The 12,626-nt window shown below is 64.9% G+C and overlaps 2 protein-coding genes across 2 annotated transcripts in view; one reads left to right on the forward strand and one right to left on the reverse strand.

Moving 5' to 3' along the window:
- The window catches only part of MIOX (myo-inositol oxygenase), a 3,931-nt gene extending 2,096 nt beyond the window's left edge, over positions 1-1,835 (forward strand). The window contains 6 exon segments of the mRNA XM_041405583.1: positions 595-757; positions 839-906; positions 999-1,108; positions 1,210-1,277; positions 1,471-1,615; positions 1,720-1,835. Of these exon segments, the coding sequence (XP_041261517.1) occupies positions 595-757; positions 839-906; positions 999-1,108; positions 1,210-1,277; positions 1,471-1,615; positions 1,720-1,828 (663 nt within the window). The 3' untranslated portion in view covers positions 1,829-1,835.
- Positions 1,836-2,457: 622 nt separating this feature from the next.
- LMF2 (lipase maturation factor 2) overlaps positions 2,458-12,626 on the reverse strand; it is an 11,494-nt gene continuing 1,325 nt past the window's right edge. The window contains exons 3-11 of the mRNA XM_041405587.1: positions 11,957-12,153; positions 10,282-10,460; positions 9,580-9,743; positions 8,179-8,275; positions 7,919-8,101; positions 5,312-5,480; positions 4,295-4,406; positions 4,104-4,212; positions 2,458-2,765 (exon numbers count right to left, since the gene is read on the reverse strand). Coding sequence (XP_041261521.1) covers positions 2,496-2,765; positions 4,104-4,212; positions 4,295-4,406; positions 5,312-5,480; positions 7,919-8,101; positions 8,179-8,275; positions 9,580-9,743; positions 10,282-10,460; positions 11,957-12,153 — 1,480 coding nt within the window. The 3' untranslated portion in view covers positions 2,458-2,495. The remainder of the gene's footprint in view (positions 2,766-4,103; positions 4,213-4,294; positions 4,407-5,311; positions 5,481-7,918; positions 8,102-8,178; positions 8,276-9,579; positions 9,744-10,281; positions 10,461-11,956; positions 12,154-12,626) is intronic.

A 12,626-nucleotide genomic window follows, 5' to 3' on the forward strand; every position in this document is an offset into this window, starting at 1 on the left:
CCTGTCCCCCGGTGTCCCCCCCTATCCCCCGGTGCCACTCCCTGTCCCCCGGTGTCACCCCCTATCCCCCAGTGTCACCCCCTGTCCCCTGGTGCCACCCCGCATCCCCCCCGGTGTCACTGTGCCCTGTCCCCCGGTGTCACCGTGCCCTGTCCCCCGGCGTCACCCCACGTTCCCCAGTGTCACCCCCTGTCCCCCGGTGTCACCCCGCATCGCCCCCGGTGCCACCCCCTGTTCCCCGGTGTCACCCCGCATCGCCCCCGGTGCCACCCCCTGTCCCCCGGTGTCACCCCGCGTCCCCCGGTGTCACCCCGCGTTCCCCCCGGTGTCACCGTGCCCTGTCCCCCGGTGTCACCCCCTGTCTCCCGGTGCCACCCCGCGTCCCCCCCGGTGTCACCGTGCCCTGTCCCCCGGTGTCACCGTGCCCTGTGCCCCGGTGCCACCCCGCGTCCCCCGGTGCCACCAGAGCGGGGCGGGGGTGTCCCAGCCCTCCCCCTGCAGCCCAACCCCAGCCCGTCGGGGGACACCGAGGGGCAGCGAGCGCTGAGGGGCTGGCGCTGTCCCCACGCTGTCCCCACGCGTCGCTGTCCCCAGAGCGCGCAGTACGGCCGCTGCTCGCAGCGGAGGATGAGCGTGATGGAGGCGCTGCAGCTGCTGGACCAGCTGGTGGACGAGTCGGACCCCGACGTGGATTTCCCCAACTCCTTCCACGCCTTCCAGACGGCCGAGGGGATCCGCCGGGCGCACCCCGACAAAGGTGGGGCCGGCTCCCGCCGCCGCCCGGCCTGTCCCCCGCCGGGTCCCCGGCCCGGGGGTGACACGGCCCCGCTCCCCCCAGACTGGTTCCACCTCGTGGGGCTCCTGCACGACCTGGGCAAGGTGCTGGTGCTGTTCGGGGAGCCCCAGGTGAGCGGCGCGCTGGGGAGGGGCTTCGGGGGGGCTCCCCCCGCGGCCGGGGGACCCTCGGGGGGTGCTGTGACCCCCGTGCCCCCCGGCAGTGGGCCGTGGTCGGGGACACCTTCCCGGTGGGCTGCAAGGTACAGAAGTCGGTGGTCTACGGGGACTCCACCTTCCACGACAACCCCGACAGCAAAGACCCCCGGTACAGGTGAGGCGGACCCCCGGGGGTTTGGGGGCGGGGGCTGCACCCCCGGCCCCGCCGGGCTGTGTGGGGGGGGGTCCAGCCCCTCAGCCCTGCCCCCTCCCCAGCACCGAGTACGGGATGTACCAGCCCGGCTGCGGCCTGGACAACGTCCTCATGTCCTGGGGCCACGATGGTGAGTTTGGGGGGGCCCCTCCTGGGGGCAGGGAGCGCCCCCCCGCCCCAAATGGGGCCCTGGTGCCCCCCGGGACTGCGCTGACCCCCCCACTGCCCCCTTTGCAAGGACTGCAGGGGCTGCAGCTCCCGGGGGGGCTCTGCACCTCTCGGGGTCCCAGGGACCCCCGGAGGGTTTGGGGGTGCGGGGGGAGCACCCTAAACCCGTGTCCCCCCCCCACCCCAGGCCTTCTACATGGTTCGCTTCCACTCCTTCTACCCCTGGCACGCCCACGGCGACTACTGGCACCTGTGCTCCGAGGAGGACCGCCGCATGCTGCCCTGGCTCCGCGAGCTCAAGTGCGTGCCCGGGGGGGCTGGGGGCTCGGCCGGGCCCCCCCGCGCCTTTGGGGGGTTGGGGGGGAGGTCCGGCCCCCCGCCCTGACCCCCCGTTTGCCCCGCAGCAAGTTCGACCTGTACACCAAGCAGGAGGAGCTGCCCGACGTGCAGCAGCTCCGCGCGTACTACCAGGGCCTCATCGACAAATACTGCCCGGGGCAGCTCTGCTGGTGACCCCCCAACCCCGCCGGGACCCCCGCAGCACTCCCGGGGCTCTACAATAAACCTGATGCTGCTGCACCCCTGGCCAGGACCCCCCAATCCAGGAGAGCCGCGGGGCTGGAATGTCAAAGGCTTTTAATTAGAAAATTATAGGAAACCTCTGGGCTCGGGCCGAGCCGGGCAGGGGGAACCACGGGATGGGCAGAGCCCGCGAGGAGGGAGCACCCCAAAGTGCCAGGGGGGACCCCAAAGTGACCTGAGGGGCCGGGCAGGGTAACGGAGGGCTGGCACTGCCCAAACTGCTCCAGCCCGCGGGCACAGAGCCCCCACCCGCTCTGAGCCCCTGACCTGTGCTGAGCCCCCACACTGTGGGGTCTGGAGGGGTCCCCAAGGGGTCCCTGGGCACTGGGGAGGGGTCCCCAAGGGGTCCCTGGGCACTGGGGAGGGGTCCCCCAACATTGGGGCCGGGTGCCCAAGGGGTTCCTGGGCATGGGGGCAGGGTCCCCAGACACTGGGACATGTCCCCAAGCAGCCCCCAAATCCTAGGGAGGGTCCCCAGCTAGCAGGGAGAGGTCCCCGGGAGTGCCTGGACACTGGGGAGGTGTCCCCAAGGGGTCCCCAAGGCCTGGCTGTGTCCGGGACCCCCTCCCTGCCCCCCGATTTTGGGGGGCTGCGGGGGCTACTTCTTCCTCTTGTTGGCGTGCCGGCCCTCGGGCCGCGCCCCCTCCGTGCCCCGCGCCCCGTTGCGCTCCCGGGGTCCCTTGTGGCGGGCGGGGGCTTGTCCCCCCCGGGCCCGCCGGGCCAGGGCTCGCAGCAGCCCCGCGGTGGCGGCCACCAGGTAGAGGGACCAGAGCAGGGCAGGGCCCGAGACCGGCTGGCACAGGCGGCGCACCCAGCCCAGCAGCCGCGGCAGCGCGGCGGCAGCGCGGCGGAGAGAGGGGGGCTTGTCCTGGGGGAAAGGGGGCAGGGGAAAGGGTCAGGGGGCTTGTCCTGGGGGAAAGGGAACAGAGCTGGGGAAGGGCTGGAGCCCCAGGAGAGGCTGAGGGAGCTGGGAAGGGGCTCAGCCTGGAGAAAAGGAGGCTCGGGAGGGACCTTGTGGCTCTGCACAGCTCCTGACAGGAGGGGACAGCCGGGGGGTCAGGCTGTGCTGCAGGGAACAGCAACAGGAGAAGGAACGGCCTCAGGCTGGGCCAGGGCAGGCTCAGGGTGGCATCAGGTAAAGCTTCTTCACAGAAAGGGCTGGGCAGGCATGGGCACAGGCTGCCCAGGGCAGCGGTGGTGTCACCATCCCTGAAAGGGGTGAAAACCATCTGGGATGGCACCTGGAGACAGGGGTTAAGGGTGGGCCTGATGCTGCTGAGTCAATAACTGGACATGATGATCTTGGAGGTCTTTTCCAACCTCAGTGATTCCCTGATTCTATTTAGGCTGTAAATGTGGAGGGCAAGGGTCTTTTTTTGGCAGCAGATGAGTGATGAAGAAGAGGAGTGAGATCCACGAGGAAAGGGTTCCATTACCCAGATCGCAGGAGGACCCATGTTCATTTCAGTTTGGTGGGTTGTTATGCCAGAGCTCCTGCAGGATGTGCCTGGAGATGTTTTTTTGATGTTCCCTTCCTTGATGAGAAGTGATCACGAAGTGCAGAAAGGTTTCTATTCATTTGTTTTGCTTCCAGCAGGTGCCAGGATGCTTTTGGCAAAGGTCAGCTAAAAAGCAGACACATAATTCCATAATGGCATAAAGAGGCACTGCTTGTGTTTTGCACAATTTTGATTTTTGAAAAATCCACACTGGAACTAAAAATCTCATTTTCCCAAAGACAGAGTAAGAACAAAATGTCCTGTTTTCAACACAATTTAATTTTAAGTGGTCCCACTGAAAATTAAATACGGATTAGTTTTTCCCTTTAACAAAGTAATTTTCAAGATTAGTGAGACAGGTACAACAAATAATTCTGCTTTCACATGTCTGCCCACTACATGAGTCTGGAGCTCCTCTCTGCTATTTCAGGAAACTGAGATTATCTTTTCTTACCCCATTAGGGAGGGGGAGCTGGGGCCAGGGGAACGAGGGAGAGATGGGGGCTCAGGGTGGGGGAAGTGGGTCAGGGGAGAAGAAAGGGGGCTTGGGGAGGGGGCGAGGGAAAGGGATCAAGGTGAAGGAAGAGAGGGTCAAGAGCAATGGAATAGGGTCAGGGGGAGAGCTGGGGGCAAGGCAGGGGGGGTCAGGGGTGCTGAAGGACGGGGGTCAGGAGCCAGGGAGGGTCTCGGGGCCCACCCGTGCCCACCTTGAGGCCGTGCTGGCTGAGCAGGGTCTCCAGCGTGGGGTCTCCCAGGGACACGGCCGGGAAGAACTCCTGCACGTGCTGCCGCCGCCACCACGGAGCCGCGCCCGGGCTGGGGGCACGGGGGGCTCAGGTGACCCCAGAGCCCCCCGAGGCCGGGCTGGGGGGGCCCGCAGGAGCCCCTCCCCACTCACCTGCCCTCGTTGGGGGCCGTGAACCAGTACTTGTAGAGCTGGGCCCGCAGGAAGGTGGGCGGGCGGCCGTGGAACGGGTACCGGGACTCGTCCGTCTGCACCAGGCGGATCACTGCGGGACAGGGGTCAGACGGGGGACACGGCGGGGACAGCCCCAGCAGGGCGGGGACAGCCCGGACACACCCCGGACACAGCCGGGGATACCCCCAGCACACCCCGGACACAGCCGGGGACAGCCCCAGCACACCCTGGATACCCCAAACACACCCGGGGACAGCCCCAGCACACCCCAAACACAGCCCCCAAACACACCCGGGGGGTGGGGACAGCCCGGACACACCCTGAACACACCCGGGGACAGCCCCAGCACACCCCAAACACACCCGGGACACCCCCAGCACACCCCGGACACATCCGGGGACAGCCCCAGCACACCCTGGATACCCCAAACACACCCGGGGACAGCCCCAGCACACCCCAAACACAGCCAGGGACACCCCCAGCACACCCGGGGACAGCCCCAGCACACCCCGGACACAGCCAGGGACACCCCCAGCACACCCGGGGACACCCCCAGCACACCCCAAACACAGCCAGGGACACCCCAAACCTAAATAGGGACACCCAAATACACCCGGGGACACCCCAGGGCTGCAGGAACACCCCAAACATGGACACCTCCAGGGCTGTGGGGACACCCCAAACACAGCCAGGGACACCCCAAAACCACAGTGGCACCGATGCTGGGGAGGTCCCACGATAGGCTGTGTCCCAGAGCCCCCAGCCCTGTGTCCCCTGTCCCCAGATCCTCCATGTCCCCTGTCCCCAGAGCCCCCAGCCCATCTGCCCTGTTCCCAGAGCCCACATGTCCCCAGAGCCCCCAGCCCCGTGTCCCCTGTCCCCAGAGCCCCCAGCTCCCCTGCCCTGTTCCCAGAGCCCCCAGTCTGCCCTCCACGTCCCCAGCCCCGTGTCCCCCGTCCCCACCCCGTGTCCCCAGCCCGTGTCGCGGTCCCTGACCGTCGGGCTGTCCCTGCAGCAGGCGCAGCACCAGGGCGCTGAACCAGGGGCTGCTCTGGTGGGGCCCGAGGGCGGCGAACCAGAGCTGCCAGTCCAGGCGGGGCTGGTGCGGGGCCACCACGGCCGGGGCCGCGCTCACGTTCCCGGGCTTGTACATGAACTCGATCTCCTGCGGGACGGGAGCGGCTGCCATGGCAACGGGGACCGCACGCCTCCGGACCCCTGGGGTCGCCTCAGCCCCAGCAAAAGGACATTCCCCCCCAAAATCCCGGGATGCTGGGGCCGGACCCCTCCGGACCCTGATGCCCCCGAGCGCCTGGGGTCGCCTCAGCCCCAGCAAAAGGACATTCCCCCCCAAAATCCCGGGATGCTGGGGCCGGACCCCTCCGGACCCTGATGCCCCCGAGCGCCTGGGGTCGCCTCAGCCCCAGCAAAAGGACATTCCCCCCCAAAATCCCGGGATGCTGGGGCCGGACCCCTCCGGACCCTGATGCCCCCGAGCGCCTGGGGTCGCCTCAGCCCCAGCAAAAGGACATTCCCACCCGAAATCCTGGGATTCTGTAAGAGACACCTCCAGCTCCCAATCCCACCAAGCGCCTGGAGTCGCCTCAAACCCAGCAAAAGGACATTCCCACCCAAAATCCCGGGATGCTGGGGCAGGACACCTCCGGACCCCGATGCCACCGAGCGCCTGGGGTCGCCTCAGTCCCAGGAAAAGGACATTCCCACCCAAAATCCTGGGATTCTGTAAGAGACACCTCCGGACCCTGATGCCACCGAGCGCCTGGGGTCATCTCAGCCCCAGGAAAAGGACATTCCCACCCAAAATCCCGGGATGCTGGGGCAGGACACCTCCGGACCCCGATGCCACCGAGCGCCTGGGGTCGCCTCAGTCCCAGGAAAAGGACATTCCCACCCAAAATCCTGGGATTCTGTAAGAGACACCTCCAGATCCCAATCCCACCGAGCACCTGGAGTCGCCTCAAACCCAGGAAATGGACATTTCCACCCAAAATCTTGGGATTCTGGGGCAGGACACCTCCGGATCCCAATCCCACCGAGCACCTGGAGTCACCTCAGCCCCAGCAAAAGGACATTCCCACCCAAAATCCTGGGATTCTAGGGCAAGACACCTCTGGATCCCAATCCCACCGAGTGCCTGGAGTCACCTCAAACCCAGGAAATGGACATTCCCACCCAAAATCCCAGGATGCTGTGACAGGGACACCTCCAGAACCTGATCCAACCAAGGGCATGGTCCAGTCCATGGCCACCTCAGCCCCAGCAAAAGGACATTCCCACCCAAAATCCTGGGATTCTGTAAGAGACACCTCCGGATCCCAATCCCACCGAGCGCCTGGAGTCACCTCAAACCCAGGAAATGGACATTCCCACCCAAAATCCCAGGATGCTGTGACAGGGACACCTCCAGAACCTGATCCAACCAAGGGCATGGTCCAGTCCATGGCCACCTCAGCCCCAGCAAAAGGAGATTCCCACCCAAAATCCTGGGATTCTAGGGCAGGCCACCTCTGGATCCCAATCCCACCGAGCGCCTGGAGTCACCTCAGCCCCAGCAAAAGGAGATTCCCACCCAAAATCCTGGGATTCTAGGGCAGGCCACCTCTGGATCCCAATCCCACCGAGCGCCTGGAGTCACCTCAGCCCCAGCAAAAGGAGATTCCCACCCAAAATCCTGGGATTCTAGGGCAGGCCACCTCTGGATCCCAATCCCACCGAGCGCCTGGAGTCACCTCAGCCCCAGCAAAAGGAGATTCCCACCCAAAATCCTGGGATTCTGTAAGAGACACCTCCGGACCCCGATGCCACCAAGCGCCTGGAGTCACCTCAGCCCCAGCAAAAGGACATTCCCACCCAAAATCCTGGGATTCTAGGGCAAGACACCTCTGGATCCCAATCCCACCGAGTGCCTGGAGTCACCTCAAACCCAGGAAATGGACATTCCCACCCAAAATCCCAGGATGCTGTGACAGGGTGCTGTCCCCAGCCATGTGTCTCATCCTGCTTGGGGTCACCTCAGGCCCAGGAAAAGGACATGCCCACCCAAAATCCCGGGATTCTGGAGCAGGACACATCCAGAACCTGATCCCACCAATGATCCCACTGGTCCTGCCCAGGGTCACCTCGGCCCCAGGAAAAGGACCCAGGGTGGCTCTAATCCCAGTGAGGGACAGGATGAGAAAACAGCCTCGAGTTGCACCAGGGAAGGTTTAGGTTGGATATTGAGAAAATTCCTCCTGGAAAGGGCTCTCCAGGCCTGGCACAGGCTGGAGTCCCCAACCCCTGGAGAGATGTCAAAGCTGTGTGGATGTGGCACTTGGGGACACGGGCAGTGGTGGCCCACCTCCATGAATCCACCCATTCCCTGCTCCTGCCCTCGGCTGCCCCTTGGCCTTGGCAGGAGGAGCTCTGGGGCAATTCCTCGGCAGGAAAAACTGGGCCTTGGGAGTTTGGGCATTGTGGGACTGGAGCTTGGACTCCATGAGCTCAGACCCCCTTCCCAGCCCTGACTGTGTCCTCACCCCTGGCTCAGTGCCCAGCTGTGCCCAGCCCAGCCTCTGTGCCCATTCCCGTGGCCAGCCTCACCGTCCAGCTGTGCCCGTCGTAGCTGCCCTCCAGGATGACCTCTGGCCGGCCGCCCACGCCGGTCATCCTGCGGAACAGCCCGTAGGAATTGACCACCTGGAAGCGCTCCACGGCCCCGAACATCTGGTGGATCCCGGGCCACAGCTTCCCGTTGGACTCGTGCTCGATGTAGGTGAAGGGCACCTGGGGGGCAGGGGGCTCCGTCAGGGCCTCAGGGGGGTTTGGGGGTCCCCGAGAGCCCCGTGGCCCCCAGGCCTCACCAGGCTAACGGCGAACAGGCTCACGGTGGCCGTGGCCATGACGGCCCACTGCAGGGTGGCCCAGAGCTTCCAGAAGCATCCCCGCACGCAGGCACAGCTGGGGGGGCACAAATGGGGTGTTATGGGGGCAAAGAGGCTCAGCCCCCCCAGTTTGGGGGGTTAAAACCCCCTCAGGCTGCGTCTGACAGCTCAAATCCCGGAGTGGGGGCACCCCTTCCCAGCTCCCAGGGTGTCATCCCAGTGTCCCCCATGCTCCTGGGGGCACCCCGCTTTTCCCCATGCCCCGGAGGGTACCCCAGTGTCCCCCACACCCCCAGGATCACCCTGGTATCCCCCACACCCCTGGGAGCACCCCGCTGTCCCCACACTCCTGGGATCACCCTGCTGTCCCCAGACCCCTGGGATCACCCCGGTGTCCCCCACAGCCCCAGGATCACCCCGGTGTCCCCCACACCCCTGGGATCACCCCGGTGTCCCCCACACCCCTGGGATCACCCCGGTGTCCCCCACACCCCTGGGATCACCCCGGTGTCCCCCACACCCCTGGGATCACCCTGGTGTCCCCCACACCCCCGGGATCACCCCGCTGTCCCCACACCCCCGGGGTCACCCATCCCCTGTCCAGCCCGGAAAGGACCCCCCCAAACCAGGGATGCTGGGGGTCCCACTGCTTCCAGCACTGCAGCGAAAGGGAGGGAGGAGGGAAAGGCCCAGGAGCAGCAGAGCCTCACTGGGATACAGAATTCCAAAGGGTGGGAGCCCCTTGTGGGCTGGCAGCAATGCCAGGAGGGATGGGCTCACACAGATTGTTTATCCTTAATTCCCCGATTTCAGAGGATGAGGGACATGAAACCTCCTCCTCCTCCTCCTCCCACACCCTGCTCTGACCCATTGGAGCTCCAGCCCCAACACCAGGGAGGATCCAGGGAATCCTGGAATGGTTTGGGTGGGAAGGGACCCCAGAGCCCCTGCAGTGCCACCCTGCCATGGCAGGGACACTGCCACTGTGCCAGGCTGCTCCAGCCCCAGTGTCCAGCCTGGCCTTGGGCACTGCCAGGGATGCAGGGGCAGCCCCAGCTGCTCTGGCAATTCCAGCCCAGCCAGGAATTCCTCATGGCCAAGATGCCATCCATGGCTGCCCTCTGGCACTGGGAGCCATTCCCTGTGTCCTGTCCATCCCTTGTCCCCAGTCCCTGTGCAGCTCCAGGCCAGCCTGGGTGTCCTTGGAGCACCCCAGGACAGCGGGAGGTGTCCCTGCCATGGGGGGGCTGGAACGGGATGGGATTTAAGGTCCCTGCCCTCCCCACCACTCCCTGATTTCACAGCTGTGCCTCACATCCCCGCGCTGGGCTCAGTGTGGCAGCTCCCCCACGTCCCCAGCCCCCCAGGGAAGCCCCCCACCCCGGGGTGGGCTCGGGGGTCTCACCACTGCCGTGCCTCTTGCGGGGCCGGCCCAGCCAGCGCCCCACGTGCTCCTCGTCCAGCAGGGAGAAGGCCAGCACGATGGTCAGCACGTTGAAGAAGTTGTAGTTGCCCGTGAGGATGATGAGGACCTGCAGCAGCACCTGGGGGGGACAGGGTGGGGTCGGGGGGTGTCACAGGGCTGGGGGGGACAGAGGACACAGGGCACACCCCGACAGCACCTCCAGCGTGGCCACGTCACCTCCCAGTGCCCACGGGGACCAGGGAACCCCAGGCCTGGAGAGGCCCCCTTGGGGACCCCCAAGCACAAAGGGGGGTCACAGGGCTGGGGACAGATGGCACAGGACATGTCCCCATGAGTGAGGAGCCAAGCCCAGCACCCTGAACTCCCCATGGGGACCCCCAAGCACAAAGGGGGGGGTCACAGGGCTGGGGACAGATGGCACAGGACATGTCCCCATGGCCACAGGGACGAGGGAACCCCAGGCCTGGAGAGGTCCCCATGGGGACCCCCTAAACACAAAGTGGGGTCACAGGGCTGGGGACAGATCCCCCTGCCCACCCCAAGGATGATCCCCCTGCCCACCCCAGAGGATGATCCCCCATGCCCACCCCCCGAGCATCCCCCTGCCCTCCCCCGAGGATGATCCCATGCCCACCCCCCAGCAGCCCCCTGCCCACCTGGCAGTAGAAGGCGAAGAGGCGCAGGCGCCGCAGGGGCGCGAAGAAGAGCACGGGCACGGCCACCTCGATGACGTAGGTGGCCACCACGCTGAGCTTCTGGAGCCACACGGGCAGCTGGTGGGCGAGCCACGCGCCCGGCGTGGGGATGCACTGGCTCTCGTAGTGGTACGTCAGCGCTGGGGGCACGGCCACAAACCCCAAAACTCACCCCAGCCCCGGGACACCCGGCTCTTCCCGTCAGAGTACAGCCACTGCTAGTCTGGGAAAAGCTTCCTGGTGCTTCCAAATTAAGGGGTACCTTGGGATTGGGGCTTTCCACAATCTACTTCCCAAAACTCACCCCAACCCCGGGGCAACCCTGGTTTTTCCTGTCACAAAGTATAACCAGTGCTAGTCTGGGAAAAGCTTCCCGGTGCAAAAATGCTCCCAAATTGAGGGGTACCTTGGGACTGGGGGGCACAGGAGGGTCCAGGGGGGGCTTTCCACAATCTACTTCCCAAAACTCACCCCAGCCCCGGGCCACCCGGCTCTTCCCGTCACAGGACAGCCACTGCTAGTCTGGGAAAAGCTTCCCGGTGCAAAAATGCTCCCAAATTGAGGGGTACCTTGGGATTGGGGGGCACAGGAAGGTCCAGGGGGGGCTTTCCACAATCTACTTCCCAAAACTCACCCCAGCCCCGGGCCACCCGGCTCTTCCCGTCACAGGACAGCCACTGCTAGTCTGGGAAAAGCTTCCTGGTGCTTCCAAATTAAGGGGTACCTTGGGATTGGGGCTTTCCACAATCTACTCCCAAAAACTCACCCCAACCCCGGGGCAACCCCGGTTTTTCCTGTCACAGAGTATAACCAGTGCTAATCAGGGAAAAGCTTCCCAGTGCAAAAACGTTTCCAAATTGAGGGGTACCTTGGGATTGGGGGGACACAGGGGGGGCTTTCCATAATCTACTTCCCAAAAACTCACCCCAATCCCGGGGCAATCCCGGATTTTCCTGTCACAGAGTATAACCAGTGCTAAACCAGGAAAAGATTCCCAGTGCAAAAATGTTCCCAAATTAAGGGGTACCTTGGGATTGGGGCTTTCCACAATCTACTTCCCAAAAACTCACCCCAATCCCGGGGCAATCCCGGATTTTCCTGTCACAGAGTATAACCAGTGCTAAACCAGGAAAAGATTCCCAGTGCAAAAATGTTTCCAAATTGAGGGGTACCTTGGGGCTGGGGGACCCAGGGGGCTTTGGGGGGGCTTTCCATAATCTACTTTCCATTAATTCACTGGAATTCCAGGCTAGTGCCTGAACCCCCAAACCTGCACCCCCAAAACACCTGAGTCCCCAAACCTGCACCCCTCAACTGTGAGCCCCCATGTGGGGCAGCAGCTCATGAGCTTCACAAGCCCCAAAACTGGAGGATTCCCCCCAAGAGCTGAGGCTCCCCCTCCCCTGTGAGTCCCCCAACACCTGAACCCCCAAAGCTGCAGCCCTCACCAACACCTGAACCCCCAAAGCTGCACTCTCACCTGTGAGCCCCCAAAGCTGCACGAGCCCCCCAAAGCTGCACTCTCACCTGAGCCCCCAAAGCTGCAGTCTCACCTGAGCCCCCCAAAGCTGCAGTCTCACCTGTGACCCCCCAAGCTGCACTCTCACCTCTGAGCCCCCCAAAGCTGCACTCTCACCTGTGAGCCCCCACCAGGTGGGGCAGCGGCTGCTGAGTTTCACCACGCCCGAGGCGAACATGAGGCGGAAGAGCAGCCAGCGCACGGCCCAGAAGGTGACGGCGTCGTGGGGTCTCCAGGCCGGGGACCCCCACCGCAGCAGGCGCAGGGGGGCCACCAGCACGGCCAGGAACCCGGCCTCCAGCAGCAGGCTGTCCCTGGGGATGGGGGGACAGCGCTGAGACCCCACCCTGCACCCCACAGGGGGCTGGGGACACGGCCAGGCCTGCTCATGGGGATGGGGACACGGCTGTGCCCTGTATGTGGGGATGGGGACACGGCCACACCCTGTATGTGGGGATGGGGACACGGCCACACCCTGTATGTGGGGCTGGGGACATGGCCACACCCTGTATGTGGGGCTGGGGACACGGCCACACCCTGTATGTGGGGCTGGGGGACACGGCTGTGCCCTGTGTGTGGGGCTGGGGACACAGCCACACCCCACTCTTGGGGTGGGGACCCTGTCCTGCTGAGCCCCCAATGTCCTGATGTGCTCTGGTCCCCAGAGCCACCCACTCTGATGTGCCCCAGACCCCAAAGTCCCCCACAGCCCCGTCCTTGTCCCCAGAGTCCCCAGTGCCACCCACCCTGGTCTCCAGAGCCCCCCCACCCCACTGTGCCCCCCACC

Source organism: Onychostruthus taczanowskii, unplaced genomic scaffold (genome assembly GCF_017590055.1).
Source record: "Onychostruthus taczanowskii isolate IOZ18803 unplaced genomic scaffold, ASM1759005v1 scaffold235, whole genome shotgun sequence".
NCBI lineage: Eukaryota > Metazoa > Chordata > Aves > Passeriformes > Passeridae > Onychostruthus > Onychostruthus taczanowskii.